Raw genomic sequence first — 27,732 nt, 5'->3', positions numbered from 1 at the left:
TTTATTTTTGACACTGTGCAAGTGCCTCAAAATACGTCTTCTTGAGCCCTGCGTCTGTATAGTAATCCATGTGGAGCCCAGTATATATTTTTTTTTTAAGAAAAATACCTGGAAAAGTCTTGCTTCTAATGTAGGAATTTTTCCTTACAGTGAGATCTATGTAACTGACAATGTTTGTGGGTTTCACTTTAGCTGCCAGGAAATTTGGTATTACATGAACATTTCAAATAAAGCAACAGTGTATAATTTTCAGGCCCACATTAGTTTTCATTTTTCACTGCTTTTGACACCCTATTCTAAATTTTTGTTTCACTTTATCTTTTGCTTTTAATTTGTGTTTTATGTAAGATACTTGTACAATCTTTATGGAATGACATGGGGCAGAATGGATGAGTATATCCATGTAACCTGATTTTATTCCACTTTCCAACTATATCTTCTTTCTGTCTTAAACCTAGGTGATTTGTATGCACTCTTGGCTTCACTCCAGTCTACCCTGTTGGTTTTGGGGCACAAGTAACTGTCCTTATTGGAGCACTTAGTTGCTGCTGTGGGCAGTTTCTAACTCATTGAGTTCCTATAGATCAAGTGTAATCTGTCTGCTCCAAGGCTATGTAAATACACTCCTGTTGTGGAGGTTTACTAGGCCATTAACCGCCTAGTAGCATGTTTTAAGTTAAAAGAGCAACCTGCTGGGTGCAGTGGCTCATACTTGTAATCCCAGCACTGTAGGAGGCTGAAACAGGAGGAACTCCTAAGCCCAAGAGTTCTGAGGCTGCAGTGAGCTATGATTGCACCACTGCACTCCAGCCTGTGCATCAGAGCGAGACCCTGTCTCTAAAAAAATAAAACAAAAAAAGCCAGGGAGGGGTGATACTGCAAATGGAGAGGTAATACTGCTTTAGACTACTAAGCCTAAATGCAGCTGTTACAGGGGATGGCAACCCATTTCTACCACTCTTTCATTGAGAGAATACTTACTGAATATCTCTTATATACCAGGTATGAAGCTAGGTACTAGGGTGAAAAAGTCAAACATGGTCTGTGCTCTCATGAGATACCGCTTGCTTTAACTAAAACCAACTCACAGGAGCCCATGTGTATGTAATCTTATCTCAATGCAGAAGAGCAATGACTAGAAAGGGTGTTTTAATCTTGGCCCCACAATGTGGATCAACATGTTGTAGTAGGACCTCTACAAATCAAATTGGATAACTCCCCTGCTCAAAATTAATTCAGCTCATTGTCTGCAAAATCTTAATATGAGAAATGAGGCTGATCATGATCTGCCGCCACCTGCCTTTCTTGCCTTGTCCTATACACCCAAGTCCCCTGAACCTTTGCAACCTGTGACCTAGCAAAGGGAATACTGTATTCTAGCATTTCCAAAGGCAAGAGGATGTTATTCATTATTTGAGGTGTTCTGTATTCAAATAAATATCAGCTGAAGAAAGTTAAACAGCTGGTCGGGTGTAGTGGCTTACACTTGTAATCCCAGTACTTTGGGAGGCCGAGGCAGGCGGATCACCAGAGGTTGGGAGTTCGAGACCAGCCTGACCAACATGGAGAAACACCATCTCTACTAAAAATACAAAATTAGCTGGGCGTGGTGGTGCACGGCTGACTCCCAGCTACTCAGGAGGCTGAGATAGGAGAATCACTTGAACCCGGCAGGCGGAGTTTGCAGTGAGCCGAGATTGTGCCATTGCACTCCAGCCTGGGCAATAAAAGTGAAATTCCATCTCAAAAAAAAAAAAAAAAAAAAAAGAAAGAAAAGAAAAAGAAAGTTGAATAGCTTTCTTTTTTGCAGATATGCTCAGAGTCTTTAATGTACCATTAAGCACTGTGAATTCTTCAGAGACAAATATAGTATCTTATGTTTTCTGAATATCAAATCTTAGAAACCCAGTGTTCTCCAGCTCTCACATAAGACTAGTGTTTTGTGGACTCTACTTTGGGAAGCCTTTTGGTGTATCTTCAGTTTGGAATTCTTTACCTGTCTACCTGTTTAACTCTTCCTCACCTTTTAAGGTCTAGCTCCAGTATCATGTTTCCCAGAATCTAACCTGACTCTTCCCTGTTGGATAGCCCTCATTTGCTTTCATAGAATGCCATTTAAAGAAAGCCTCTATCATAGCATGTATTGCACCATATGCACTGGTCTTTATTTCCCTAACTGAAGTAGACTTGAGATCAGAATCTATCTTTAATCCATATACCCACTAGTCTGCATCGCAGTGCCTGGGGCACAGTAGTGTTCAATATTTATTCGGTTAATCAAGTAATGCTACTATGTTTGTTAAAAGTTAATGTTTCAGATGTTTTCTACCTTTCCACAGTCCGCTCTATCAAGCTGAAGGAAGACATTCTGTCCTGCACTTTTGCTGAGTTGAGTTTGGGCTTATGCCAGTTTATCCAAGAGGTGCGGAGACCAAATGGTGAAAAATATGATCCAGACAGTATCTTATACTTGTGCCTTGGAATTCAACAGGTATCAAGTTACACATATGGATTCTTCAACCTAGCAAATCCATTGACCAGAATATGTCCCCACAGAAATTACATGCACGTGTACACACTCAGATATATACTGGTATTTTCATTGGAACATTGTTTTTAACAACAACAAATTGGAAACCGCTCAAGTGTTAATCAAGCTTTGTGGATCAGTCAATTATAATATGTCCGTACTGTGCAATACTGTAAAATATTTAAAAAGGAATGGCTTGCTTCTGTATTTATTGACCTAGGAAATTCTTAGAGGCATATATTTTAAAAAGTAACTTGCAGGGCCAGGTGTGGTGGCTCACGCCTGTATTCCTAGCACTTTGGGAGGCTGAGATGGGAGTATCACTTGAGGCCAGTGATTCAAGACCAGCCTGGGCAACAAAGGGAGACACTGTCTCTACAAAAAATAAAAAATTAGCCAGGTATGGTGGTGTACGCCTCCACTCCCAGCTATTCAGGAGGCGGAGGCAGGAGGATCACCTGAGCCCAGGAGTTTAAGGCTGCAGTAAGCCATTGGAGCTCCAGCCTAGGTGGCAGAGTGAGAACCTGTCTGAGGAAAAACACAAAAAAAGTAACTTGCAGAATTATATATATAGTGTGATTGTTATGGGAAAATATGCATAACATAAAATTTACCATTTTAAAGTTTGCAATTCAGTAGGACTAATAAGTACATTCTTAATGTGCAGTCATCACCACTGTCTATTCTGCAACTTTATGACTCCAAAGGGAAACCTCAAACCCATTTAGTAGTCACTCCCCATTACTCCCTCCACCCATCCCTGGCAACTATAAATCTGCTTTCTGTCTCTCTGGACTTGCCTATTCTGGATATTTCGTATCAGTGGATTCACACACTATGTGGCCTTTTATGTCTGGTTTCTTTCCCTTAGCATTATGTTTTCAAGGTTTATCCATGTTTTAGCATGAATCAATATAGCATTCCTTTTTATGGCTGAATAATATTCTATCATATGGATATACCACATGTTGCTTATCTGTTCATCCACTGATGGACATTTGAGGTTCCACCTTTTGGTGATTGTGAATACGCTGCTGTGAACATTCATGTACAGGTTTTTGTTTGAACACCTATTTTCAATTCTTTTGCCACATATGCTTAGGAGTGGAATTACTGAGTCTTGTAACTATGACTGAGTTGTTGAGGAACTACTGAACTGTTTTCCAAAGTGGCAGCACCATTTTACATTTCCAGCAGCAGTGTATGAAGATTCCAGTATCTCCACATTCTTGCTAACATTTGTTAATTTCTGTCTTTTTTTTTTAAACAACCATCCTGGTGGGTATGAAATGATATCTCATTGTGTTTTTAATTTGCATTTTCCTAATGACATTGGGAATCTTTTCGTGTAATTTTTGACCATGTGTATACCTTCTTTGGAGAAATGTCTATTTAAGTCCTGTCTTAGTCTGTATTGCCATAGGGGAGTACCTGAGGCTGGGTAATTTATAAAGAAATTCTTGGCCGGGTGCGGTGGCTCACGCCTGTAATCCCAGCACTTTGGGAGGCCGAGGCAGGCAGATCACGAGGTCAGGAGTTCGAGACCAGCCTGGCCAACATGGTGAAACCCTGTCTATACTAAGAATACAAAAATTAGCTGGGCGTGGTGGCACGTGCCTGTAGTCCCAGCTACTCGGAATGCTAAGGCAGGAGAATCGCTTGAACCCAGGAGGCAGAGGTTGCAGTGAGCCAAGATTGTGCCCCTGCACTTCAGCCTGGGTGACAGAACAAGACTCTGTCTCAAAAAAAAAAAAAAAAAATCTCATGCAGAATCATGGCTTATGGTTCTGCAGGCTGTACAAGAAACATGGCGCCAGCATCTGCTTCTGGTGAGCACTTCAGGAAGCTTCCAATCATGGCATCATATGATCATGGCAGAAGGTGAAGGGGGAGCAGGCGTCTCATGGCAAGAGAGTGAGGATGAGGTGTCAGGCTCTTTTTAACAATCAGATCTCTCAATAACTAATAGAGGGAGAACTTCATTACTAGGAGGAGGGCATCAAGCCAGTCATGAGAGATCAGGGCCTCACTGCCAACATTAAGGATCAAATCTCCACATGAGGTTTGGAAGGCACAAGTATCTAAACTATATCAAGTCCTTTGCCTAATTTTTAATTGAATTGTCTTTTTGTCATTGTGTTGTAGAAACTATATATATTCTAGATATTAAACTTTTATCAGATATGTGATTTGCAAACATTTTCTCCCATTCTCTGGATTTTCTTTTCACTCTCTTGGTGTAGTGTACTTTGAATAACAAATATTTATTTATTTATTTATTTATTTATTTATTTATTTATTTAGAGACGGAGTCTCGCTCTGTTGCCCAGGCTGGAGTGCAGTGACGCTATCTCGGCTCACTGCAAGCTCTGCATCCCGGGTTCACGCCATTCTCCTGCCTCAGCCTCCTGAGTAGCTGGGACTACAGGCGCCTGCCACCACACCTGGCTCATTTTTTTTTTTTTTTTTTCCAGTAGAGACGGGGTTTCACCGTATTAGCCAGGATGGTTTGGATCTCCTGGCCTCGTGATCTGCCCACCTCGGCCTCCCAAAGTTCTGGGATTACTGGCGTGAGCCACCGTGCCCGGCCAAATTTTTTTTATTTTAATGAAGTTCAGTTTCTTTTTTGTTCTTCCTTTTCTTTTCTTTTTATTGCCTGTGCTCCTGGTGTTATATCTAGGAATCCGTTGCCACATTCAAGGGCATGAAGATTTAATCCTCTTTTCTTCAGAGAGTTTTATGATTTTAGCTCTTATATTTAGGTCGCTGATTTATTTTGAGTTAATTTTTGTATCTGGTATGAGCTAGGTCTACCTTCATTCTTTTGTATGTGATTATCCAGTTCTCTCAGCACCATTTGTTGAAGAGACTGTTCTTTACCCATTGTATGGGCTTGATACCCTTGTAGAAAATCTTTTGACCAAATATAGATGGGTTTAATTTGGACACTCAGTTCTAATCCATTTTTCTTTTTTTTTTTTTTTTTTGGAGATGGAGTCTCGATCCCGGCTCACTGCAAGCTCTGCCTCCCGGGTTCACACCATTCTCCTGCCTCAGCCTCCCGAGTAGCTGGGACTACAGGCGCCCGCCACTATGCCCGGCTAATTTTTTTTGTATTTTTAGTAGAGATGGGGTTTCACTGTGTTAGCCAGGATGGTCTCGATCTCCTGACCTTGTGACCTGGGATTACAGGCGTGAGCCACTGCACCCGGCCCTAATCCATTTTTCTATAGATGGCTATTTTTAGGGCAGTACACAGTTTTGAAACTTACACTATAGCTTTGTAGTAAGTTTTGAAATCAGAAAGTGTGGTTCCTCAAAATTCTTTTGGCTCTTCAAGATCCTTTGAAATTCTATGTCAGTTTTCATATTTTATGAATTGATATTGAAATTGAATACCTTGTAAAAGCTTTGCACCTGTTTCTTAATATGTTCATTCAATATTTATTAAATACCTCTTCAGTACCAAAAAAAAAAAAAAGAATTAAATATCTAAAAAAAAAAAAAAAAAAAAGAAATTCTATGTCAGTTTTAGAATGGGTTTTTCCATTTCTGCAAAAAAGGGCCGTTGGATTTTGATAAGTGAATCTATAAATTGATTTGGAGAATATTGCCATTTTAACATTATTAAATCTTCTGATCTGTGACTACAGGATGTCTTTCCATTTATTTACTTGTTCTTTAATTTTTGCTTTCAGCAGTTTTTTGTGGTTTTAAGTGTGTAAGTCTTACATCATTTTGGTTACATTTCTTCTCAAGTATTTTATTCTTCTTGATGCTTTGGTAAACATGGGACTTGTTTTTTTTTGTTTTTGTTTTTGTTTTTGTTTTGAGACGGAGTCTCACTCTTGCCCAGGCTGGAGTGCAGTGGCGCAATCTCGGCTCACTGCAAGCTCCGCCTCCCGGGTTCACGCCATTCTCCTGCCTCAGCCTCTGGAGTAGCTGGGACTACAGGTGCCCGCCACCGCGCCCAGCTAATTTTTTTTTTTTTTTTTTTTGTATTTTTAGTGGAGACAGGGTTTCACCATGGTCTCGATCTCCTGACCTCGTGATCCGCCCGCCTTGGCCTCCCAAAGTGCTGGGATTACAGGCATGAGCCACCGCGCCTAGCGGGACTTTCTTAATTTCCTGTTTGGATTGTTCATTGCTAGCTTGAAATACAACTGATTTTTGTGTATTGCTTATATGCTGCAACTTGGCTGGATTCACTTATTGCTCTAATAATTCATTTTTCTGTGTATTCTCTAGGATTTTCTATATATAGGATTCTGTCACCTGCAACTAGAGATAATTTTACTTCTTCCTTTCCTATTTGAATGTGTTATATTTATTTTTCTTGCCTGGCTGCTCTGCTAGGATTCGCGGTACAGTGTTGATGAAGAATGGCAAGGATAGGCATTCTTGTCTTGTTCCTGGTTAAGGGGGAAGAGACTTTTTTTAAACAACATGTATGTTGTGTTATATGTACTGATATATTTCTGTAACTGTACAAAACTCACTTTTGCATAAAGGAATTTCTTAAAGATTGGAAATATTTTTGCATATGAATAGTAGTTGACTTTGTGTGATGAGTTTGAATAGTCTACTTTTTCTTTATTTTGAACTTTTTCAATAACGAAGATATATTTTTAAGCTTGAAAGTGACTATATTAAAAGAAGAAAAAGAAGAATACTATTGAACAACAAACTGTAATCTGACAATAAGTTCATAAATTGCCTTTGAGGAGGCCTCATAAAAATGCCTATTGAAGTGGTAATTTTTGTTAGCCAGAATAAATTTAAACGGAAATAATTTTCTCCAAATCATATATAGAAATGCAAGAAACCAGGATAGCCATGGAAATATAAATTAAAAATACTAAACCTTAAAAACACCAAAATACTTTTATCATGTAATTACCTGCTGCCTTGGATTCTGTTACCACTCATGGTGTGTCCCTGTCTCAATTGATTTCATCTGACCTGGGCCGTCAGTACTTTTTAAAAGAGACGGGGTCTTACTCTGTTACCCAGGCTGAAGTGCAGTGATATGATCATAGCTTGCTGCAGTCTCAAACTCCCAGGTTCAAACAACCCTCCTGCCTCAGACTCCCAAGCAGTTAGGACTACAGGCATGTACCACGACCCCTGGCTATTTGTTTTTAAATTTTTTGTAGAGATGGGTCTCACTGTGTTGCCCAGGCTAGTCTTGCACTATTGACCTCAAGTGATCCTCTCACCGTGGCCTCCCAAAGCACTGGGATTACCATTCCTGGCTCAATACATTTTTAAACTGTAGGCATTCTTTTTGTTCTAGCCTATGATATGGTTGTTAATGGTTATAATTAACATAGTTCAATGTCCTATAATTAGACTTGAACTTTTTTGAGGGCTAGGTTGTGGGGCAGAGTTGAGAACTGTAGTTAGAAGGCTCCAAATAAATAGTTTTTAAATTTGGGTTTCCTCAGGTGAACTGACATTAGCTAACTGTGTTATTGCAAGAAATGATCTTGTATCTAGGGTAAAAAACAAAAGAGCACATCTGCAGATACGCATTATGAATCAGGAAAAACATGATTTGGAACATGTGCATTGGAACCAAGTTTTAGTATGTCAGTTTTAGAAACTAAGTAAAGGGTTCTTTATAATACTTGTTCTGTACCATCCGTGTTTTAAAACGAAATAAAAGAACTTTACCTTGCAAGGTCAGTGCTGAAGATAATGTGTTAACATGAAAAGGAGCTTTAGCTTGAATTCTAGTGTTTTAACAACTATCTAAAGTACTGAGAGGTTGAACATGGTTTATAGTATTGTAAGGGCAAAAATTAAGGGTAAACTGTATTTCTTACAATAATTGTTTAAGAACGCATGTTCTCTTTCTATCAACGTGTATTTTCTTTTTTTCTTGTAGTACCTGTTTGAAAATGGTAGAATAGATAACATTTTTACTGAGCCCTATTCCAGATTTATGATTGAACTCACCAAACTCTTGAAAATATGGGAACCTACAATACTTCCTAATGGTAGGGTGATTTTTTTTTTATTGTTTTCATGATGTGCTTTCTTAAATTACTTAAGTTTTTTGGTTATCTTTAAAAAAATTGTTCATTTTTATTTCTGTCCAGATTTATACCATCTTTGGACTTCTGAGGAGAAGGTCTTTGGTTTATTGTTGATTGTTTTAGGAAAACTGTGCAAGTCATATAGCACATGTATAGATACTGATTGCAGAAAATATAAACTAATTTGAAGTTACATTTACCTTTTTAGAAGCCATTTTTGATCTGGTAGCATTGGTGTAGCTTTCACCTATCATATCTGCTAACAGTGGGCCTTTTTTGGTAGTTTGTGTGTATACTGAACTGTTGTTGAATTATCTTTGACCAGATGTCATCAGACAAGTCCATAATTCACTCCAGGTCTCAGGCTGAGGTGAATGAAGAGGTTCAATGTTGTGCTTAGTAATATATGCACCTTTCTGTTGGGCTGCAGAACACCTTTAACAGTAAGCTTAATGATCTCCAACAGGAGTTTGCAAACTATGGTCCATGGGCCAAGTCTGGCCTGCTCCCTGTTTTGCAGTCTATGAGCTAAAAATTGCTTTTACATTTTTAAATAGTTGGGGAAATTTTTTTAAAGAATTCCTATTTCATCATGTGAAAAAAATATTCATTTCATGGCTGGGTGTGGTGGCTCACACCTGTAGTCCCAGGTGTGACTTTGGAAGGCTGAGGCAGGAGGATCACTTGAGCCCAGGGGTTCAAGATCAGCCTGGGCAACATGGTGAAACTCTGTCTCTACAAAAAATTAGCTGGGCACGGTGGTGGTGCCTGTAGTCCCAGCTACTCAGGAGGATGAGGTGGGAGAAGCACCTAGTCCAGGAGTTTGAGGCTGCAGTGAGCCCTGATCATGCCACTGCACTCCAGCCTGGGCGACAGAGTAAGACCCTGTCTCAAAAAAAAAGAAAAGAAAATTATATGACTATAAATAAATTTTACTGGCATATATCTCTGCCTGTTTATGTGTTCTCTACAGCTCCTTAGTTTTTACAGCAACAGTGTTGTTCAGAGCCTATATGGCCTACACATCCCCAAATACTTACTTTCTGGCCCTTTATAAAGACAGCTTAACCCCTAATCTAAAATATCAATAGATTAAAACGGTTTCAGGAGACTCTCACGAACGGTGTCTACTTGAGTGGAATCATCTGCCTTTTTCTTTGTGGTGCCTTTTCTGGTTTTCTGCATAAGGAAGAGAGGAAAGAGGAATAGTCAGTTTTTCTCTTTATATCTCCCTGTCCTAGAATTTGAGAGATTACTTAGTCTTCTTTAGCAGGAGCTCAGTACTGTTTCTTGTACCCCTTCTTCTGTCTAGGTTACATGTTCTCTCGCATTGAGGAAGAGCATTTGTGGGAGTGCAAACAGCTGGGCGCTTACTCACCAATCGTCCTTTTAAACACCCTCCTTTTCTTCAATACCAAATACTTCCAACTAAAGAATGTTACTGAGCACTTGAAGCTTTCCTTTGCCCATGTGATGAGACGGACCAGGACTCTGAAGTACAGTACCAAGATGACATATCTGAGGTTCTTCCCACCTTTACAGAAGCAGGAGTCAGAACCAGGTATGGGATACTGTTTGTCAGATTTCTCTTTGAAGTCTTAGTGGTAGTACTAAAATAGGGAGTTACTGCAGAAAGGTAATTATAAATGCTAGACGTGGAAGAGTGTACCTTTAACATTCGAATATTTTTCTCTATTGTCAGAGAGTGGTCAAAGGCTGGCCTCAAAGTGAGAGGAATCACGTGCTTCAGTATACTTTCATTGGCTTTTAAAGTAGAAATTTTGATTTAATTGCGTAGAGCTCGAATAGCCTGCATTTTAAAACTTCTCAGGAAATTAAAAAATACAAGCAGGGTTGAGAATCACTGATTTACTAGCACCAGATGAGTCAATCACTAGTTAAAAGAAACTGCAGAACTTTTAGTCCATTGTTTCTAAATCTTTTTTTGACCAGAGCCCCTCTTTTTAGTTAACATTGTGAAATTCTGAAGGAACTTAAAAGCTGACCTACAGTGTACTGCTTTTGTACACAATAGAATAATAGCAGTGACAATTTTATTAGAAGGTTTATTGTCTTGCATTTCAAAAACAGCCTATTAAATAACAGTTTGTTTTTAATGTTCAAAAACTTAATCTTGGTATTATAGGATTAGAAATTAAATTTATTATTTTTGAACAGAATCATAAGTCCTGAACTTCCCAAAATCAGTTTCTAAGACTGAAATACATTTTTTGAATGTGAGAATTTAAATCACTGAAACTTAAAATCTGTATTTGTGATGTTCAACTTTGTGTAAACTTTTTTCTGAATTGTTCATTTACTAAGATTTTATTTTTCACCTAATGTCTATGTCCTGTTTGCTTAGTTATATATATATTTAACCCACTTTGTGCTCTCAATTGATTTTTATTTATTTATTTATTTATTTAAGATGAAGTCTCACTCTGTCACCCAGGCTGGAGTGCAGTGGTGTGATCTCAGCTCACTGCAGACTTCGCCTCCCAGGTTCAAGCAATTCTCCTGCCTCAGCCTCCCGAGTAGCTGGGACTATAGGCGTGCACTACCACGCCTGGCTAATTTTTGTATTTTTAGTACAGACGGGGTTTCACCATGTTGGGCAAGCTGGTCTCGAACTCCTGACCTCAGGTGATCCACCCGCCTCTGCCTCTCAAAGTGCTGGGATTACAGGCGTGAGCCACCATGCCTGGCCTCAGTTGGTATTAACTGGGGGAGGGAAAGGCAGGTGCATAATGTTTCCCTGTTTGCTGATTAGGTACTTGACATGATTAGTAATAAATTCAGCTTGTTTTCTAAGTGAGTAACTAGCAAAGTCTTTCTATTTAGGTAGCTGCTAAATGGAAAATGGGTGAATTTTGTTAAAGTAATAATGCAGGAAGCTGGGGAAAGTCCTATACCAGTTGTTAAGAGCAGATATAGGCTGAGTGCAGTGGCTCAGGCTTGTAATCCCAATATTTTGGGAGGCTCATGCGGGAGGATTGCTTGACCCCAGGAGTTTGAGGCTGTAGTGAGCTGTGATGGAGCCACTGCACTCTAACCTGGGCAACAGAGTGAGACCCTGTCTCCCAAAAAAAAAAAAGAAAACCTTTTTTCCTTGGGTCCATCTAGTGTTCTCTTGAGGAGTGAATGGAAAAAGTGGGAAAGAAATAGCCCACTTTCCATATCTTCACCCTGACTTCCTTATATAATGCTCGGTCTCTGCAAAATACTGTTGGGGAAAAATGGTTTGTTCTTTTCTTACCAAATAGTAACTCTGCTGATAATTTCTCTTCCCAACAAAGATGCCATTTCTCACAGTATTCGAACAAATAAACTTGAGCAGATGCCCAGTACTAGTGCCCCACAGTAGAAATATTCTCACAGAGATGACAGCTTCTGCTGAGTTCGGTGGCTTGTACCTGTAGTCCCAGCTACTCCAAAGGCTGGGGTGGGAGGATCACTTGAACCCAGGAGTTCAAGGCTGTGGAGATTCAAGGCTGCTGTGATCATACCATCATGCTTCAGGCTGGGCAACAGAGTGAGACCCTGTCTCTTAAAAGAGAGATGGCGGCCGGGCACGGTGGTTCATGCCTGTAATCCTAGCACTTTGGAGGCCAAGGTGGGCTGATCACCTGAGGTCAGGAGTTCGAGACCAGACTGGCCAACATGGTGAAACCCCGTCTGTACTAAAAATACAAAAAAAATTAGCCAGGCATGGTGGCAGGCGCCTGTAATCCCAGCTACTTGGGAGGCTGAGGCAGGAGAATCGCTTGAACCTGGGAGGTGGAGGTTGCAGTGAGCGGAGATCGCGCCATTGCACTCCATCCTGGGCAAGAAGAGCAAAGCTCCGTCTCAAAAAAAAAAAAAAGAGATGGCAACTTCTGTCTTGATCTCTACTGTAGGAGAAAAACATGTGAAACCCTTCTTTCTGCTTTATCTTGCTATGTCTTAGGAACCCTGTGCCTAATAAAGTTTATTAATAAAGTCAGGCTCAGAATAGAGACATTCTCCAGTGCCAGTGTCATACTTTTTGTCATGGTGCCCCCACTTTGGTGAGCAGGGAAGCATAAAATTCATAGGATAGGGACTTTGTTTAATGCCGTAGAACCCAGCACTTAAAATAATGTCTGGCACCTTCAAAGGCACTCAGTATTTGTTGAATGAGTGTGAGTGAGTGAAAGGGAGGAAATGACAAAGTTCTCGCTGCGAAGCAAAGCTCATTGGCGTCTTGAGACTCAAAGAATAGACTTTTCTAATATAATCCTTTGCTTATTATTTCCTGTCTCAAGATAAACTGACTGTTGGCAAGAGGAAACGAAATGAAGATGATGAGGTTCCAGTGGGGGTGGAGATGGCAGAGAATACTGACAATCCACTAAGATGCCCAGTCCGACTTTATGAGTTTTACCTGTCAAAATGGTAATCTTTCTCTGAACTGAATGTAGTGCACTCAGAAGGCAGTTAACATATTTTGGATTTCAGATGCTTGAACATCAGAAAAGTAGCTTGCCCATGGCTTTAGACAAGGATTTACCATGATTTTTTCCCCATTGTCGTATCTATGTGGATTTTGAACCACAAAACAAATTACCTTGTCTTCATAATTATTTTATGAAAATGTCTTCAAAAGCAAGAATCGCTGCTATTGTTTGATCTTTACAACTGTTGTACAACCTTTATGTGGTATCTAATCTGTAGTTATTTTGTTATTTGTATAGAAAAGAAATTTTGTTTTACTAAAGCTATAATAGAAAAACAATTTTTAAGGAATTGAAATTTTCTAAGTAGTCCTTTTCTTAGAGGAACTTTATGATTTTAGAGTTGTAACACTTTTTTTTCTGAAAGAAATGTAATAGCTGCATTTGCCCTTTGATAATGTGTATTGAGTGCCCTTGGAGTTCATTCCAGGATATTGGGCACTTCCAATATGTGGTGCTTAGCCATAGTGTCACATGTGAGTTGACTTTTTTGTTGCTCTTAATAATGTTTGAAGTACTAAAATTTATGATTTACACTTTTTCTTATATTAACTTTATACTCACTTCCAATCCATTGTGATTTCAGTTGATTCCTGGGAGGAAATATTCCTGTAAACTATCTCTGTGGGTACATTGCTTTCCCCATTGTGAGTCACCATGGAGAAAGGTGGAGAGCCATATTAGGGTTGGTGCAAAAACAATTGCAGTTTTTGCCGTTACTTTTAATTATTTTTAATGGCAAAAACCTCAGTTTACTTAAGAATAGTACATATTTCCTGTACTCTGATTTCTAATTTTTTTTTCTTTTTTTTTTTTTTTCCTGTGGATAGTTCTGAAAGCGTGAAGCAGAGGAATGATGTGTTTTACCTTCAACCTGAGCGCTCCTGTGTCCCGAATAGCCCCATGTGGTACTCCACATTCCCGATAGACCCTGGAACCCTGGACACCATGTTAACACGTATTCTCATGGTGAGGGAGGTACATGAAGAACTTGCCAAAGCCAAATCTGAAGACTCCGATGTTGAATTATCAGATTAAAACGGAAGTGAGGTTCTTATTTTCATACATATTGGTATGCACCAAACTGTGAATGCATCCAGCTGTTGGAAAACGATGTATAAGTCTAAGTCCTCTTGACTTGACCATAAGATCATGGAAAACAGATGACTTGTTAACCCCACAGTGTGGATGTGCAAATGAAAATTGAAGGAAAGAATATGAACTGAGAAATGTTCTTTGGCAGTGATATAGTTCTTAGACATCTTCAGAATGACTAATTTCTCCGAGTGGTGCATAATCTTATTTTGTTTGGGAGTAACAAATCGTGGAATATTTTTAAGGAAAACTGTTGTATAAAACTCTACCATAGTAACCTTAGACCTTAGAGAGGTAGCTTTGGAGTGAAACTTTGGCTGCAATAGGCTACTTTGGCAAGCCCTCCGTAAAAGTCAGAGGAGAGATCAGTACAGAGCTAAGAGTGACATCAAATGAGGACTGTGGGACCCAGATTTGAAGACCCAATAAAAATACTCAACTTTTTAAAAAAGATAGTGAAGTGGTCTTGATTGATTTTGATTTTCACTGCCAAGCCAATCACGTGAAGGACAGAAGCTTTTGCCATGGGCCCCTCACATCAGGGAAAATGACCTTCACTGCTGTTAACAGTAATGTGTCCCTTTCATTTTCTGGGTCAAGCCTTCTCAGCGGTGGGTCTGGATGTGGGTAAACTAAGGTAAAGGGGATGATATTCCACAAACTAATTATGCACACAGAAAATCTGTGGAGCCTATCAGACCCCAAGTGTCTTGAAATGTTTGTAGAAACCCACTAAAATGCCCTTTCTCTGGGTGTGGGCCCTTATTGCTGCTGTCTCACAGCCTGAGCTGTAGTACAGAGAAATGGGGGTTCTCCTTTTATTTTCATTTTTTTTCCCCAATGGCAGCTTTTCTCCCATTGTTTTACCTCCCTGCTTCCCAAACAGTTCCTCTTATTTTGTCTTTTGCACCAGTTTCTGGAGGCCCTTGTCATTTCAAAAAGGATAGTCTCTTTTCTTACTCTGGCAAACCTGTGAGTGATTCCACAAAGATACAGTATTACTTGGCTATCTGAATTATGATAGAAAAGGTCCTAGTTAGGTTCCTATATAAAGCATTTGGAAGATGACCTTGTTGCCCTTGAAACTTGAAAATAGGGATTCTGGGGTGAGGATACAAAGGCATTGTCTTGCATATCCATAAGCAGGTCTTAGAGCATTATTCCAAACTCTAGCTGTTTCAGTAGTTCTGTGAGGATTGCAAGTCATAGGTGTGTGTGGCATATCAGTCCATCTCCCTCATCTCCATTCTCAGTTTCTTCCCCACAAAATTTGGAATCAAAGCTTTTATGACGTTTGCCAATTGCAGAACTTCTTTAGCTAAGGTTAATTTGACGCTATGATAAAACTGAGAGATGTCAAAAAGCCTCTTAGAAATTTTAATCTTGAAAGACTTTTCAGGGTATCTCATTTTTTAGGTGGGGGTGGCAGGTGTATTTCTTTTTTAACAAATAAAAGGCATTTAAGTAAAACTAAAATGAAAAAAGTAGGCCTTTTGACATTGTGTGCTTGATGGTTCTGTCCCTCTGCCTGTAACAAATCTCATTTTTGTTACCAAGAACTGTATGAAAGAAGTAAATCCGCCCCGATTCTGTATGATTAATTCCATCTGTGTTTGTCATTTCTGACTGGAAAACTTCTTACTCCATACCTTGTTTGATATGGAGGACAAATAATTGGATTGTCTGATAAGTCTGCCAATAAACTATCCAGAAATAGCAAGTGTAATAGTCCCCACTATACGAATTTTATGGTTTGTATAAACACTAACATTTTCCCCTTCTGTAGTTGTATGAAAAAACAAATATTGTTAGCATAGTAGATAAATTGTTATGAAGTACCAGAAAAAAAAAATCTGTATCTTTTACTGAGAACACCCAATACCCAGATAAATGACTGTATCAGGATTTCATTTGCATGTTAGTCCACAGAGTTGCCCAGAACCCTAAATTTATTCATAAGAGAAAATATTGATTAATTATTGGTCATTCCTCATAAGTGTAGCTGTTGATGTGTGTGTCTGATTATTGCTTTTCTAATTTTATGAAAATTGTGTAAAATTACATTTTTTTTTCCAGGGGAGAAAAAAACATCAAACAAAAAGAAACATCTAAATCATCCTTTTTGTTCTTTTTCGGTTTTTAACCACTTTTAGGTTTTCCCCTTGCAGAAACCACAGAAATATTCCCTTAGAATAAAATAGTATATTTGTATTTGATGGGTGAGTTCTTCTTCTTTACGTCTTAAAAGAATTTGAAATCTCTTTTTCTGATTGACCTTATTGGTATGACCCAGCAGTTAGTAAAATTACAAAGAAAGAGAGCAGTTTCCAAGAAAGAAATTTTTTTTTTATGTAGTCCAGTCAACATATTCTTTCATTGCAAATTCTTTTATTTCTTTTTTTCCATCAAAAGACTTGTTCCCATTTCTAGCTAATTTACTGACTGTATTCAAAGTCCCAACAGGTAGAAATATCAGAGATCACTTATACATATCATTTCAGGCAAAATTTTTTGAGATTTACAAAGCCAACATCAGTTCAACTTTAATGAAATTGTAAGACTAGAATACAGGATATGTTCATTCTTAAGTATAAATACATGTTTAAAACGGGAATGTAAGACTAAATAGTATTTTCCTTCGACTTCAAAGTTGTCTTGGTATTATGCAGCTGTACTTTCAAATTCTGTATCGACTTTCTACCTACCTGCCTTGTGGCAATCCTAAATTTATAAAACAGGTTTTCCCAAAAGGTCTAATGTAAAATGAATTTCTATCAATGAATTCAGAATTTAATTTTCCAAAGAAGTCTCGTAGGGTACTGAGTTGAAATTTTAGGAAAGAAGCAATAATACCCTGAACTCCTCTAGACTAGCACTTGTCTGTTATTATACTGTGCTATCATCATTGAAGAAAATAGTGATTGAGAGGCATTGTTATGTAGTGGAAAGATCATAGGCATTGGAGCCTAGTGTTTCTACTTACTGGTTGTATAACTTTAGGTAAATTACTTAACCTCAGGCCGGGCATGGTGGCTCACGCTTGTAATCCCAGCACTTTGGGAGGTCGAGACCATCCTGGCTAACATGGTGAAACCCTGTCGCTACTAAAAATACAAAAATTAGCTGGGCGTGGTGGTGGGCGCCTGTAGTCCCAGCTACTCGGGAGGTTGAGGCAGGAGAATGGCGTGAACCCGGGAGGCAGAGCTTGCAGTGAGCCGAGATTGTGCCACTGCACTCCAGCCTGGGCAACAGAGTGAGACTCCATCTCAAAAAATAATAATAATAATAATAAAAATTAACCTCTCTGTGCCTCAGTTTTCTTATTTATAAAGTGGGCATAACTCCCTTATTAAGTTGTGCCTGGCACATGGTAGGCTTTCAAATGTCAGATATTTTTTATTATATGCAAATTTCCTGGCCTGTACTAACACTTTAAATAAATGTTAATTCCCACACTACAGTCTGAATTTTTACTAAGTTCAGCACTTTGGCTTCTGCAAAACATAATACTCTATTTATATAACCAATTCTACATATTTGAATCAAACAAAATTACAAATTCTTCACTTGTGCTTATGTGTATATCAATAGTAATCAACATCACAAGAATCCATTGATATTTTCACTATATTGAAAAATGGGGCTGGGCACGATGGCTCATGCCTGTGATCCCAGCACTTCGGGAGGCCGAGATGGACAGATCACTTGAGGTCAGGAGCTCGAGACCAGCCTGGCCAACATGGTGAAACCCCATCTCTACTAAAAATACAAAAATTACCTGGGCGTGGTGGCAGGTGCCTGTAATCCCAGCTGCTCCAGAGGCTGATGCAAGGAAAATCACCTGAACCTGGGAGGCGGAGGTTGCAGTGAGCTGAGATCAGGCCACTACACTGTCCAGCCAGGGCAACAGAGTGAGACTCTCTGTCTCAAAAAAAAAGAAAAAGGAAAGAAATGGGCCTGTATATCAGTATATATAGGAACAGCATATGATAGAGTTTATTCTTTTCTTTATATTTCTTTTTGTTTGTTTGTTTTGAGACAGGGTCTCACTGTTGCTCAGGCTGGAGTGCAGCAGTGCGATCTTGGCTCACTACAACCTCTGCCTCCTGGGTTCTAGCGATTCTTCTGCCTCAGCCTCCCGAGTAGCTGGGATTACAGGTGTACGCCACCACACCTGGCTAATTTTTGTATTTTTAGTAGAGACGGGGTTTTGCCATGTTGGCCAGGCTGTTCTCGAACTCCTGACCTCAAGTGATCTGCCCACCTCAGCCTCCCAAGTGTTGGGATTACAGGTGTGAACCACCACGCCTGGCCAATATTTCTTTTTTCTTTGAGATGGAGTCTCGCTCTGTTGCCCAGGCTGGAGTGCAGTGGCTCGATCTTGGCTCACTGCAACCTCTGCCTCCTGGGTTCAAGTGATTCTCCTGCCTCAGCCTCCTGAGTAGCTGGGACTACAGATGCACGCCACCATGCCCAGCTAATTTTTGTATTTGATGGGGTTTCACTATGTTGGGCAGGCTGGTCTCGAACTCCTGACCTCAGGTGATCTGCCTGCCTCGGCTTCCCAAAGTGCTGGGATTACAGGCATGAGCCACCGCACCTGGCCTATTTATATTTCTTTGCATATGAATGCCAGGTCATAAATTTATTTTTTAATTGGGAGAAAAACCTTAAATCTATGAAACTTCTTTTACTTGGTAGGTGATGTATGTCATCAGTTTAGGAACAAGACAACGGTACAACAGCAATCTCCCCACGCTTCACTTCATTAACAGAACTGCTCCTTCCCCACAAGTTTTAGCTAGGCAGTGGCTCCCTTGGTGAAAAAGTGTATTTTCCAGGCTAACTTGTAGTTAGGAGTGACCATGGGACGAAGTTTTGGCCAATGGCATGGAAGCAGACGTGAGTTTACATCTCCCAGGCTACATTCCTAAAAGGAAAACGCATGCTCCTCTCTTGTTTTCCCTTTTTCCTCAGATCTGGAGCATGACCGTAGTCATGACAAACCAGTTTTGTCCACGGGGGAAAGGGCAGCATACCAGAAGCACATTAACCTCACGGACAGAGCCACCTGTCTTTCCTGGTCTGCCTACTAGCTCAGAGCTTCACATAAGAGAGGAACTTTCATCTTATTTAAGCCTTTTTTTTTTCCTCTTCATTAAAGTAGCCAAACCAGTATCCTAACGAATACACCGGTAATGCCCACTGTCACATTACCACTAAACAGAACTGGAACTTCTCATCACAACAAAAATGATTATCAATATTGGAAGGTGAGAAAACACATTTGTTGTTATGTTTTGTTTTTTTGTTTTATTTCGTTTAGAAATGGAGTTTCGCTCTTGTTGCCCAGGCTGGAGTGCAGTGGCGCGATCTCCGCTCACTGCAACCTCCATCTCTCAGGTTCAAGTGATTCTCCTGCCTCAGCCTTTCAAGTAGCTGGGACTACAGGCATGTACCACCACGCCCAGCTAATTTTGTATGTTTAGTAGAGACGGGTTTAACCATGTCGGCTAGGCTGGTCTCAAACTCCTGACCTCAGGTAATCCTCCTGCCTCAGCTTCCCAAAGTGCCGGGATTACAGGCGCGAGCCACCACACCCTGCCAACACACTCTTAAATAAGTTTGGCCGGCCGCGGTGGCTCACACCTGTAATCCCAGCACTTTGGGAGACCGAAGCAGGCGGATCACGGGGTCAAGAGTTCGAGACCAGCCTGACCAACATGGTGAAACTCCATCTTAACTAAAAATACAAAAATTAGCCGGGCGTGGTGGTGTGCGCCTGTAGTCCCAGCTACTCGGGGAGGCTGAGGCAGGAGAATGGCGTGAACCCAGGAGGCGGAGCTTGCAGTAAGCCAAGATTGCACCACTGCACTCCAGCCTGGGAGACAGAGCAAGACTGTCAAAAAAAAAAAAAAAAAATAGCTAGCCAACCTAATTCGTGTGTGTGTGTGTGTGTGTGTATTTCACACAAATGAAATCTTAATTTTATGTATCTCTTGATTCTGGTGTTTTGTTTTGTCCCCTAAGGGGAGGTCTTTGCCATTTTTATTTACTTAATGCCCATTGGTCTACTCAAGTTTTTAAAGTCTTGCCAATTTGCATTTTAACTTCCTCATTTTCATCTATATGTTCAGGTTTATAACATATAGTTCATAATTATTTCCTTTTTAAATTTTGTATTGTGTTTGCATCTTCTCATTTTCCTGGTCATTCTTAACCTTTTCAAAGAACCAGCATTTGGCTATGTCAGTCTTGTTTATTTCATGTATTTCTAATTTTATTAATACTTTTCTTCTCTTTTCTTGTTTTTTTTTTTTTTTCCAGTTGTTCATTCTTTAAATGATTGAATGATTGCTTCATTCATTGTTAATCTTTCTTGTTTCCTGAAAATGATTTAAAATCTACAACTTTTTCATCTCAGTACTGCTTTAGGTGTGTTTCCCGATTCAGACATAATGATATGATCATCATCTAAAAATGTTTTCCCATTTCCTTTTTTAACCCAAGTGTTTGTCCATCCTCCTTTGCCTGCTAGCAGCCTTGTCAGTTTTCAGGCTGTGTTTGAGGTATACTAATACTCATCCTATTTACATTTTTTGTTTCATTGTTCTTTCTTATCTGTATATCCCACCTTTTTTCTTTTTTGCATTGAATTGTTTTATCAGATACTGTAAATATTGCTCCCCAGTTTCTCTTGGTTAATATTTGCCTGTTTTTTCCCCCATCTTTTTTGTCCTATAATTGTTAGATTGTTTAAAAATGTTTATATTGAGAGTCTTTGTTATTTTTTATTCATTTATGTATGTCATTATAGACTCTTAGGTTCCTATCTTATTCAGTAGGTTGTATTCTGATGCTCATTTATTTTGATACTCAAATTGTCATATATTTGACCAACGGAAGCCCCTACTAGCTGGCTTTTGTGTCCTTCTGACATGTTACCGTCCATTTTTCAGCATTTCTTCACTTAAGATATTCCAGGATTTTGTGGTACTTTTTTGGAATCAGTCATCTCTCTATAGAGCCATAATGCCTTAGCACTTGGCATGCTCACTGCTGCTAAGGTAAAATTGCTTCTATGCCCTCTCAGTGGGTAGAGCAACCAATCAATAAACACATATTCATATAACTATATACATCTATATCCATGTGTGTGTATGTATATAGTTTCTTTAAACCTGTGAGTTGATTCCAGTTTTTCCACTTTCCGTTCAACACCTCAGGATTCTTTGCAGCCTTCTCTCCCTTTCCACATTCATAATCCTTTCTCAAAAACTGTGAAACCTGGCTACCATTATCCTCAGTATATGTACTTATTTTCTCAATGAGGAACTTGTTTGCACAGTGTAATTAACCTCCCAACCATTCCAGCCACCCACTGCCCCTCTTACCCTGCTGCTAGGCGGTGGCTGCCTCACCAGGAGACCCCTCACCACGTGCACATGCGGCCATGGTTTGAGGAGGCCTTCACCTCCTCAGAGGCCACTGTCTCCATGCAGGGAGGGCGGTGGAGATGGGAAGGAAGAGGCGAGAGTCTGGTGTTAAGTTCATATGTAAACACCTTAAACTTTTAAATACAGCTAATAGAACTTATTTCTGCTGTTTAGTTTTGTGGGGTTTTTTTTTCACAATTTCTGTTTACTGAAGTTTTTGGTTTATCCCCTTGCTTCCCACTGAGTAACAAATTTTCTTCTACCTGTTTAAAAAAGTAATACTTTCTACTTTTATCGATATTACTTTTTTTTTTTTTTAATTTGAGACAGAGTCTCCCTCTGTCCACCAGGCTGGAGTGCAATGGTACGGTCTCAGCTCACTGCAACCTCCGCCTCCCGGGTTCAAACGATTCTCCTGCCTCAGCCTACCAAGTAGCTGGGACTACAGGTGCATGCCACCATGCCCGGATCATTTTTGTATTTTCAGTAGAGACGGGGTTTCACCATACTGGTCACACTGGTCTCAAACTCCTGACCTCATGATCCACCTGCCTCATCCTTTCAAAGTGCTGGGATTACAAGCCTGAGCCACTGCACCAGGCCAGAATGCAAAGCTAGTCAAGCGTGGTTGTGGGGGGAGACGATGGTAAATCAGCTTAACAATAACCCACAACACTCGGACCAACATATTACTCTTAATACTAATCATGTTTGTTTACCCCTGTTGGTTACTTTAACTTACCATCTAAATCTTCTCCTAGTAAGACTTTGTTAGACTTTTATGTTCGTTTGGTCTTGCCCACTCTTACTTACTATGTTAATTATTTTATTATATACTTACAGGTTTTTTCCTTTCTGTTAGTCCTGTTTCAGACTACAAACTTTGCCAGGGTATTTGCTCACCATCACTTCCCGTCTCTCTTCCGATGTCTAGATTAATTTTTCTATATTTGACCACTTCTTCCAAGAATATGTTCTAAATGGGCCCTTTTGTGAAAAAGTTACTGAAGCCTTGTGTCCCTGAGGATTTTTTTTTTTTTTGAGACAAGGTATTGCTCTGTCACCTACGCTGGAGCCCAGTGGCATAATCATGGCTCACTGCAGCCTCTAACTCCTGGGCTCAAGCAGTCCTCCTGACTCAGCCTCCAGAGTATCTGGGACTACAGTCGTGTGCTACCACATGGAGTTAATTTTTAAAATGTTTATTTTGTAGAGATGGGGGGTCTCGCTATATTGACTAGGCTGGTTTCGAACTCCTGGCCTCAAGCGATCCTCTTGCCTTGGCCTCCCAAAGTGCTGTGATTACAGGCGTCACGCACCTTGCCCGGCCACCTGAGAATATTTTTTTATTACACTCAAGTTAGTGAGTTTGTCTTACTATACATTTTGAGGTCAAAGTTCTCTCCTTTAGCACTTCCTTTCTTTTTTCATCTGATACTGTTAAAAAGCCTGATTTCCATCTGATTTGATCTGTTATTTCTCTGAGAGCTTTCAGAATTTCTGCTTTTCTTATTGGTCTTAAATGTCTTTCACTACAATGTTTCTGTTCGTACAGTTTTCTTACTAATCATTCTATGAGTCCCTTGATCTTTCTTTAATTCTGGGAAATGTATTCTCATTATTTTTTCAAATATTTTCTCCATTTTTTTTTTCCTCTTTCGTTCTGCGACTCCCATTATTGAGATTTGGCACTTCTGCTCTGTCCCTGGACTGCTCTGTATGTGTGGGGGGGCGTTCCCACGTTTTGATTTTCCTGCTTCCTTTTGGCAGAGGCCCTCAGTATGATGCCCCAGCTCATGGATTTGTTGTGAGATATATCTGTCCTATCCCATTTGTTAATTTTTTCACCCTTAATATTTCTATCTGGAGCCGGGTTTGGTGGCTCACACCTGTAATCCCAGCACTGTGGGAGGCCGAAGTGGGTGGATCACCTGAGGTCAGGAGTTTGAGACCAGAATGGCCAACACAAAAATTAGCCAGGTGTGGTGGTGGGCACCTGTAATCCCAGCTACTCATGAGGCTGAGGCAGGCGTATCGCTTGAACCTGGGAGGCAGAGGTTGCGGGGAGCTGAGATCACACCATTGCACGCCAGCCTGGGAGGCAGAGTTTGCGGGGAGCTGAGATCACACCATTGCACGCCAGCCTGGGTGACAGAGTGAGACGCCGTCTCTTAAAAAAAAAAAAAAAAAAAAAAAAAACTGCTTGGTCCTTGTTCTTGTTTCAGATTGCCAACGTTTCCCGGTTTGTTTTGAATTCTAGTTCAGTTTGCTGTCTTTGGGGGCAGGGGCTTGGGCTCCTCATGTGGCATCTGGTTATTTTAGCCTGTGAGCTCATGTTCCTTCACAGCACCAGCTTCTCTGTAGTATTTGTTGGTGAAAGGCCAAAGCCAGGCTCTACCCTGTCCCTCCTAGTGAGTTGAAGAAGGGAAGTTCATGACCTCCAGGTCCCTCACAGTTGCTGTTGACCACTCCACCAGCAGTGTTCCAAGATTCACCTTCAGACCTGTAGGAAGCTGCACTGTGAGGAGGCACAATTTCCAGTCATCCTCTGCCAGCTCTTGAGGCTTTGGAGGGAACAAGGGCTTGGAATTTCAACTCTAAGAGCAGCTGCCCAGCCCACCCCTCTTTCTCCTCAGCAGAGCTTTGGGCTGCCCTGATAGTGTCCCACTGACATCAGTGACTTGACTGGCGGTCCCATGTCCAGCAAGAGCAGAGATCTCCCTGATGCCCTACCTCCCCTCCCACTTTATAACCTGCATCTTTGGGGGTTCTTACAGGATTTGTGGGGAGTTTTCAATTTGGTTTGGTTTGGTTTGTTTTGTGGTAGTGGTGCCCCAATTGATGTTGTTTTTCTAGGGGTGATTTTTGGGGAAGGGAACCTGTAGCGTACACTAGTTCACTGTCTTAATAGGATCCAAAGCCCCAGTGTATCTTGTCTTTTTATTTTCAGTCTATGTGATGTTTTAGTTGTCTGTCCTGTAAAGAGAGATTTACAATTAAACCCAGTCTGTTAAGTTCTGTTTGGTGGTAGTGGTTTTGTCGTTAACATCCAATCTGAAAACTAATGCCTATTAAGTGGTCACATTTTTCATGCTGATTTTTTTTTTCCCTCCCTTCCTGCTGATGGGTTGATTGAAATCTTTTAATTTTTTTCTTTCCTTGTCTGGTTTAGATGTTCTACATTCTAGTTCTGAATTTTCAGTGGCTTTCTCAATATTTATAAGATGAATGCCTGATTTTCTCAAATGAGTATTTCTACCATCGTCCTATGGAAAGACTACGTTACAGTCATCACCCCATCCCCATCTTATATGTTATAGTTCAGTATTTTCATTCCATCTCTTTATTCTCTCCCCAAGTAGCATTCCCTGGGAACTTCCTAGGCCAGGTTCCATTGGAGGATTCATGTGGGAGAAGCTAGCAGCGACCAGATCTGCCGTCTCCCTCCCCGCTTTAACTGGCGTTTTCCTTTGAGAAACCACCTCTGTCACATCCCTGAGCTGGTCAGATTGCGTCCCCCTCCTGTGCTCCTGGAACCTCTCCGCATGCCTGTGTTGATGTTTGTCAGGCTCTGTGTTCATCATGGGCACACTTCAAAGGGCATCCCAGTTCCTGTGGTGGAGACTAGGGATAGGATGATGGGTAAGTTGACATTTGGTGGTTTTGAAATGCTGAAGTTTATATCGCTTTCCCAAATAAGAGTATGGTATTTAGTATTTCCAAAGAGTACCATGTTTAAAAGTGCCTCATGCTTTTAAGAGAGATAGCTTGGGATTTCTGAGATAAGGTAGGAATAAAGTGGTGTGCACTGGTCGCTCCTGAAAACAGCCATGTTTATGGTTTCTGTGGTTTCCCTACTGCTGTCCCTTAATCACTGATGGGACATACAGATTATGGGTAGCAAGACAGGAACTGTTTTCATCTGAGGCTATTGAAACTCGTGTGTTTTGTTTCTACGTAACAGAATCAGAATGAGAAACTTCTGAGGCATTGACTACTCCCAGATCATGTAGCTCACGTAAAATGTTTTAATATCTGTGCTGTGTTAGAGGTAAGAGAGTGTTGCAAAACAGAAGTTATGGGTCTAGCCTCGTGAACTTGCAAGTGGGTTGGAGACAAAAGGCTGAGTGCTGCACAGTGGCTGAAAGCACAGAAATTGTCTACAGCCCCCATATAGAGTCCCAGGTTGCAGAGGGAGAGGATTCTAGGCTCCTAGGATCCACTTGAAAGGGGCATTACCTGGGGAAAAAGCTTCGACTGCTCCAACAGGATGGCACTTTCTCTCTTTTAATGCTTTATTTAACCAACTAATAAATGCCAAGAAAAATCATGATTGGCCTGTAATCCCAGCACTTTGGGAGGCCGAGGTGGGTGAATCACCTGAGGTCAGGAGTTCAAGACCAGCCTGGCCAACATGGTGAAACCCCATCTCTACTAAAAATGCAAAAATTAGCCTGGTGTGGTGGTGCATGCCTGTAATCCCAGCTACTGGGGAGGCTGAGGTAGGAGAACTGCTTGAATCCAGGAGGCAAAGCTTGCAGTGATCACGCCACTGCACTCCAGCCTGGGCAACAGAGCAAGACTCTGTCTCAAAAAAAAAAAAAAAAGAAAAATCATGATTGCCAGTGTTCCCAGGATTCAGCTCCCCATTTAAGAGCAAAATTCCAACTAATATATGTGTGTGTGTGTGTGTGTGTGTGTGTGTGTGTATATATATACACGTATACATATATTATATGTACACGTATACATATATATATATACGTATACATATATATATATATACGTATACATATATATATATATACACGTATACATATATATATATATCCTTCAGTGGGTTGTAGCTGAGATAAACAAGATGGAGAAAAGAGGCCCAGAGGAAAAGGGAAGCCTCCCTTTTTTACTACAAAGCCAGTAAGTGGTCGGGTCCTGCAGTTCCTTCCCAAATCCTTTGAAGCTATTCCCGATGCACCAACCCTCACCAAGGCCTTATCGCCTCCCACCCAGCTATTCTGTGCAGTCTGGCCTGTACCCAGCTCCACTGTTCTGTTGCCCGAGCTGCCAATGGCTTCCACTGTGTGCAGGCCAACTTGTTTTTCATCTGGCCACTCTCTGGAGTGCGCTCCGCTCCACAGAGCCTGTCTGCTGTGGCTGTGTTTGGGCTGCAACACTGCCCCCCAACCTCCACCCGTCAACTGAGCAAACCTGTGCCCTTACCTTGGAGGACACTCCTTGGCAGATTCAAGCCCTCCCTTTTCTAAACTTACTTCTTTCACCCTCACTCAGGACGGGACATGTGCTGGCTCCTATTCATGCGGCATTGACTATGTGCTTCTAGGCCAGAGGTTCTAAAGGGAGGCCCAGGACCAGCACATCAGTATCTCCTGGGAACCTGTTAGAAAGGCAAATTCTTATGTCCTCCCCCTTCCCCAGACCTACTGAATTAGAAACCCAGCAACCTGTTTGAAGAAGCCTCTCGTCTTGAGGTTGGAGACTGCTGCAGAGCGAGCAAGGCTCCGTTGGGCCTGAGTTCTCCTCTGTCACCATCTGTGTAGATTAAGTTACTTCATCTCACTATGCCTTGGCTCTCGATCTGTAAAAACAGCCACTGCTGCCCTCCTGCAGCAGGGTTTTGTGCCTAGGGCCCTGGAGGGAGCATGAGCTCAGTGGTCCTTCCCTCCTCCCTGCCTTGGGAGTGCTAGGCTGTGCACCAGCCCTCCCAAGCCACATGCCCAGCAAAGTGCTCTGTGAACTAGGTACAGTCAACACATTTGGGGGCATGTGGCCAACCTCTACTATTTGGGAACCCCAAAAGGAAGATGAGTGGTCAAAATTTCTAAAGCCACACCCTGGACTTTAGGACACTCTGTGTCCCCCCAGCTTGGTCACAGGTAGACATGATCATTTTTGTGTTAACAAAAGATATGGGAAGAAGGGACATCAACCCTCCTCCCTTAAAGCCAGCAGGGGTACTGGGGTGGTGCATTCTCACCCACCAGTGGCAGGCAGGGCCCAGCACCACTGCTTGCATGTGCTGATGCCAGGCCCAAAACTTCCTTGCCAGAGGCCATGACCTCACAGGGCTGCCCAGGGGGTGGGAGCTGTGCATAGGTCCGAGATGTAGCGTGAAGCAGCACACCCAGCAGACAGAG

The 27,732-nt window shown here is 41.0% G+C and overlaps 1 protein-coding gene across 6 annotated transcripts in view; it reads left to right on the top strand.

Annotated features, from left to right (window-relative positions):
* Positions 1 to 16,352, top strand: part of ZMYM4 (zinc finger MYM-type containing 4) — a 155,338-nt gene extending 138,986 nt beyond the window's left edge. For all 6 annotated transcript variants that reach the window (XM_054496387.2, XM_063665995.1, XM_054496381.2 and 3 more), the window contains 5 exons: positions 2,340 to 2,491; positions 8,421 to 8,532; positions 9,884 to 10,132; positions 12,858 to 12,987; positions 13,877 to 16,352. In XM_054496387.2, coding sequence (XP_054352362.1) covers positions 2,340 to 2,491; positions 8,421 to 8,532; positions 9,884 to 10,132; positions 12,858 to 12,987; positions 13,877 to 14,084 — 851 coding nt within the window. In that variant the 3' untranslated portion in view covers positions 14,085 to 16,352. The remainder of the gene's footprint in view (positions 1 to 2,339; positions 2,492 to 8,420; positions 8,533 to 9,883; positions 10,133 to 12,857; positions 12,988 to 13,876) is intronic.
* Positions 16,353 to 27,732: the final 11,380 nt, after the last annotated feature.

This window comes from Pongo pygmaeus, chromosome 1 (genome assembly GCF_028885625.2).
Source record: "Pongo pygmaeus isolate AG05252 chromosome 1, NHGRI_mPonPyg2-v2.0_pri, whole genome shotgun sequence".
NCBI classification, from domain to species: domain Eukaryota; kingdom Metazoa; phylum Chordata; class Mammalia; order Primates; family Hominidae; genus Pongo; species Pongo pygmaeus.
This window is presented reverse-complemented; position numbering and strand designations above follow the sequence as displayed.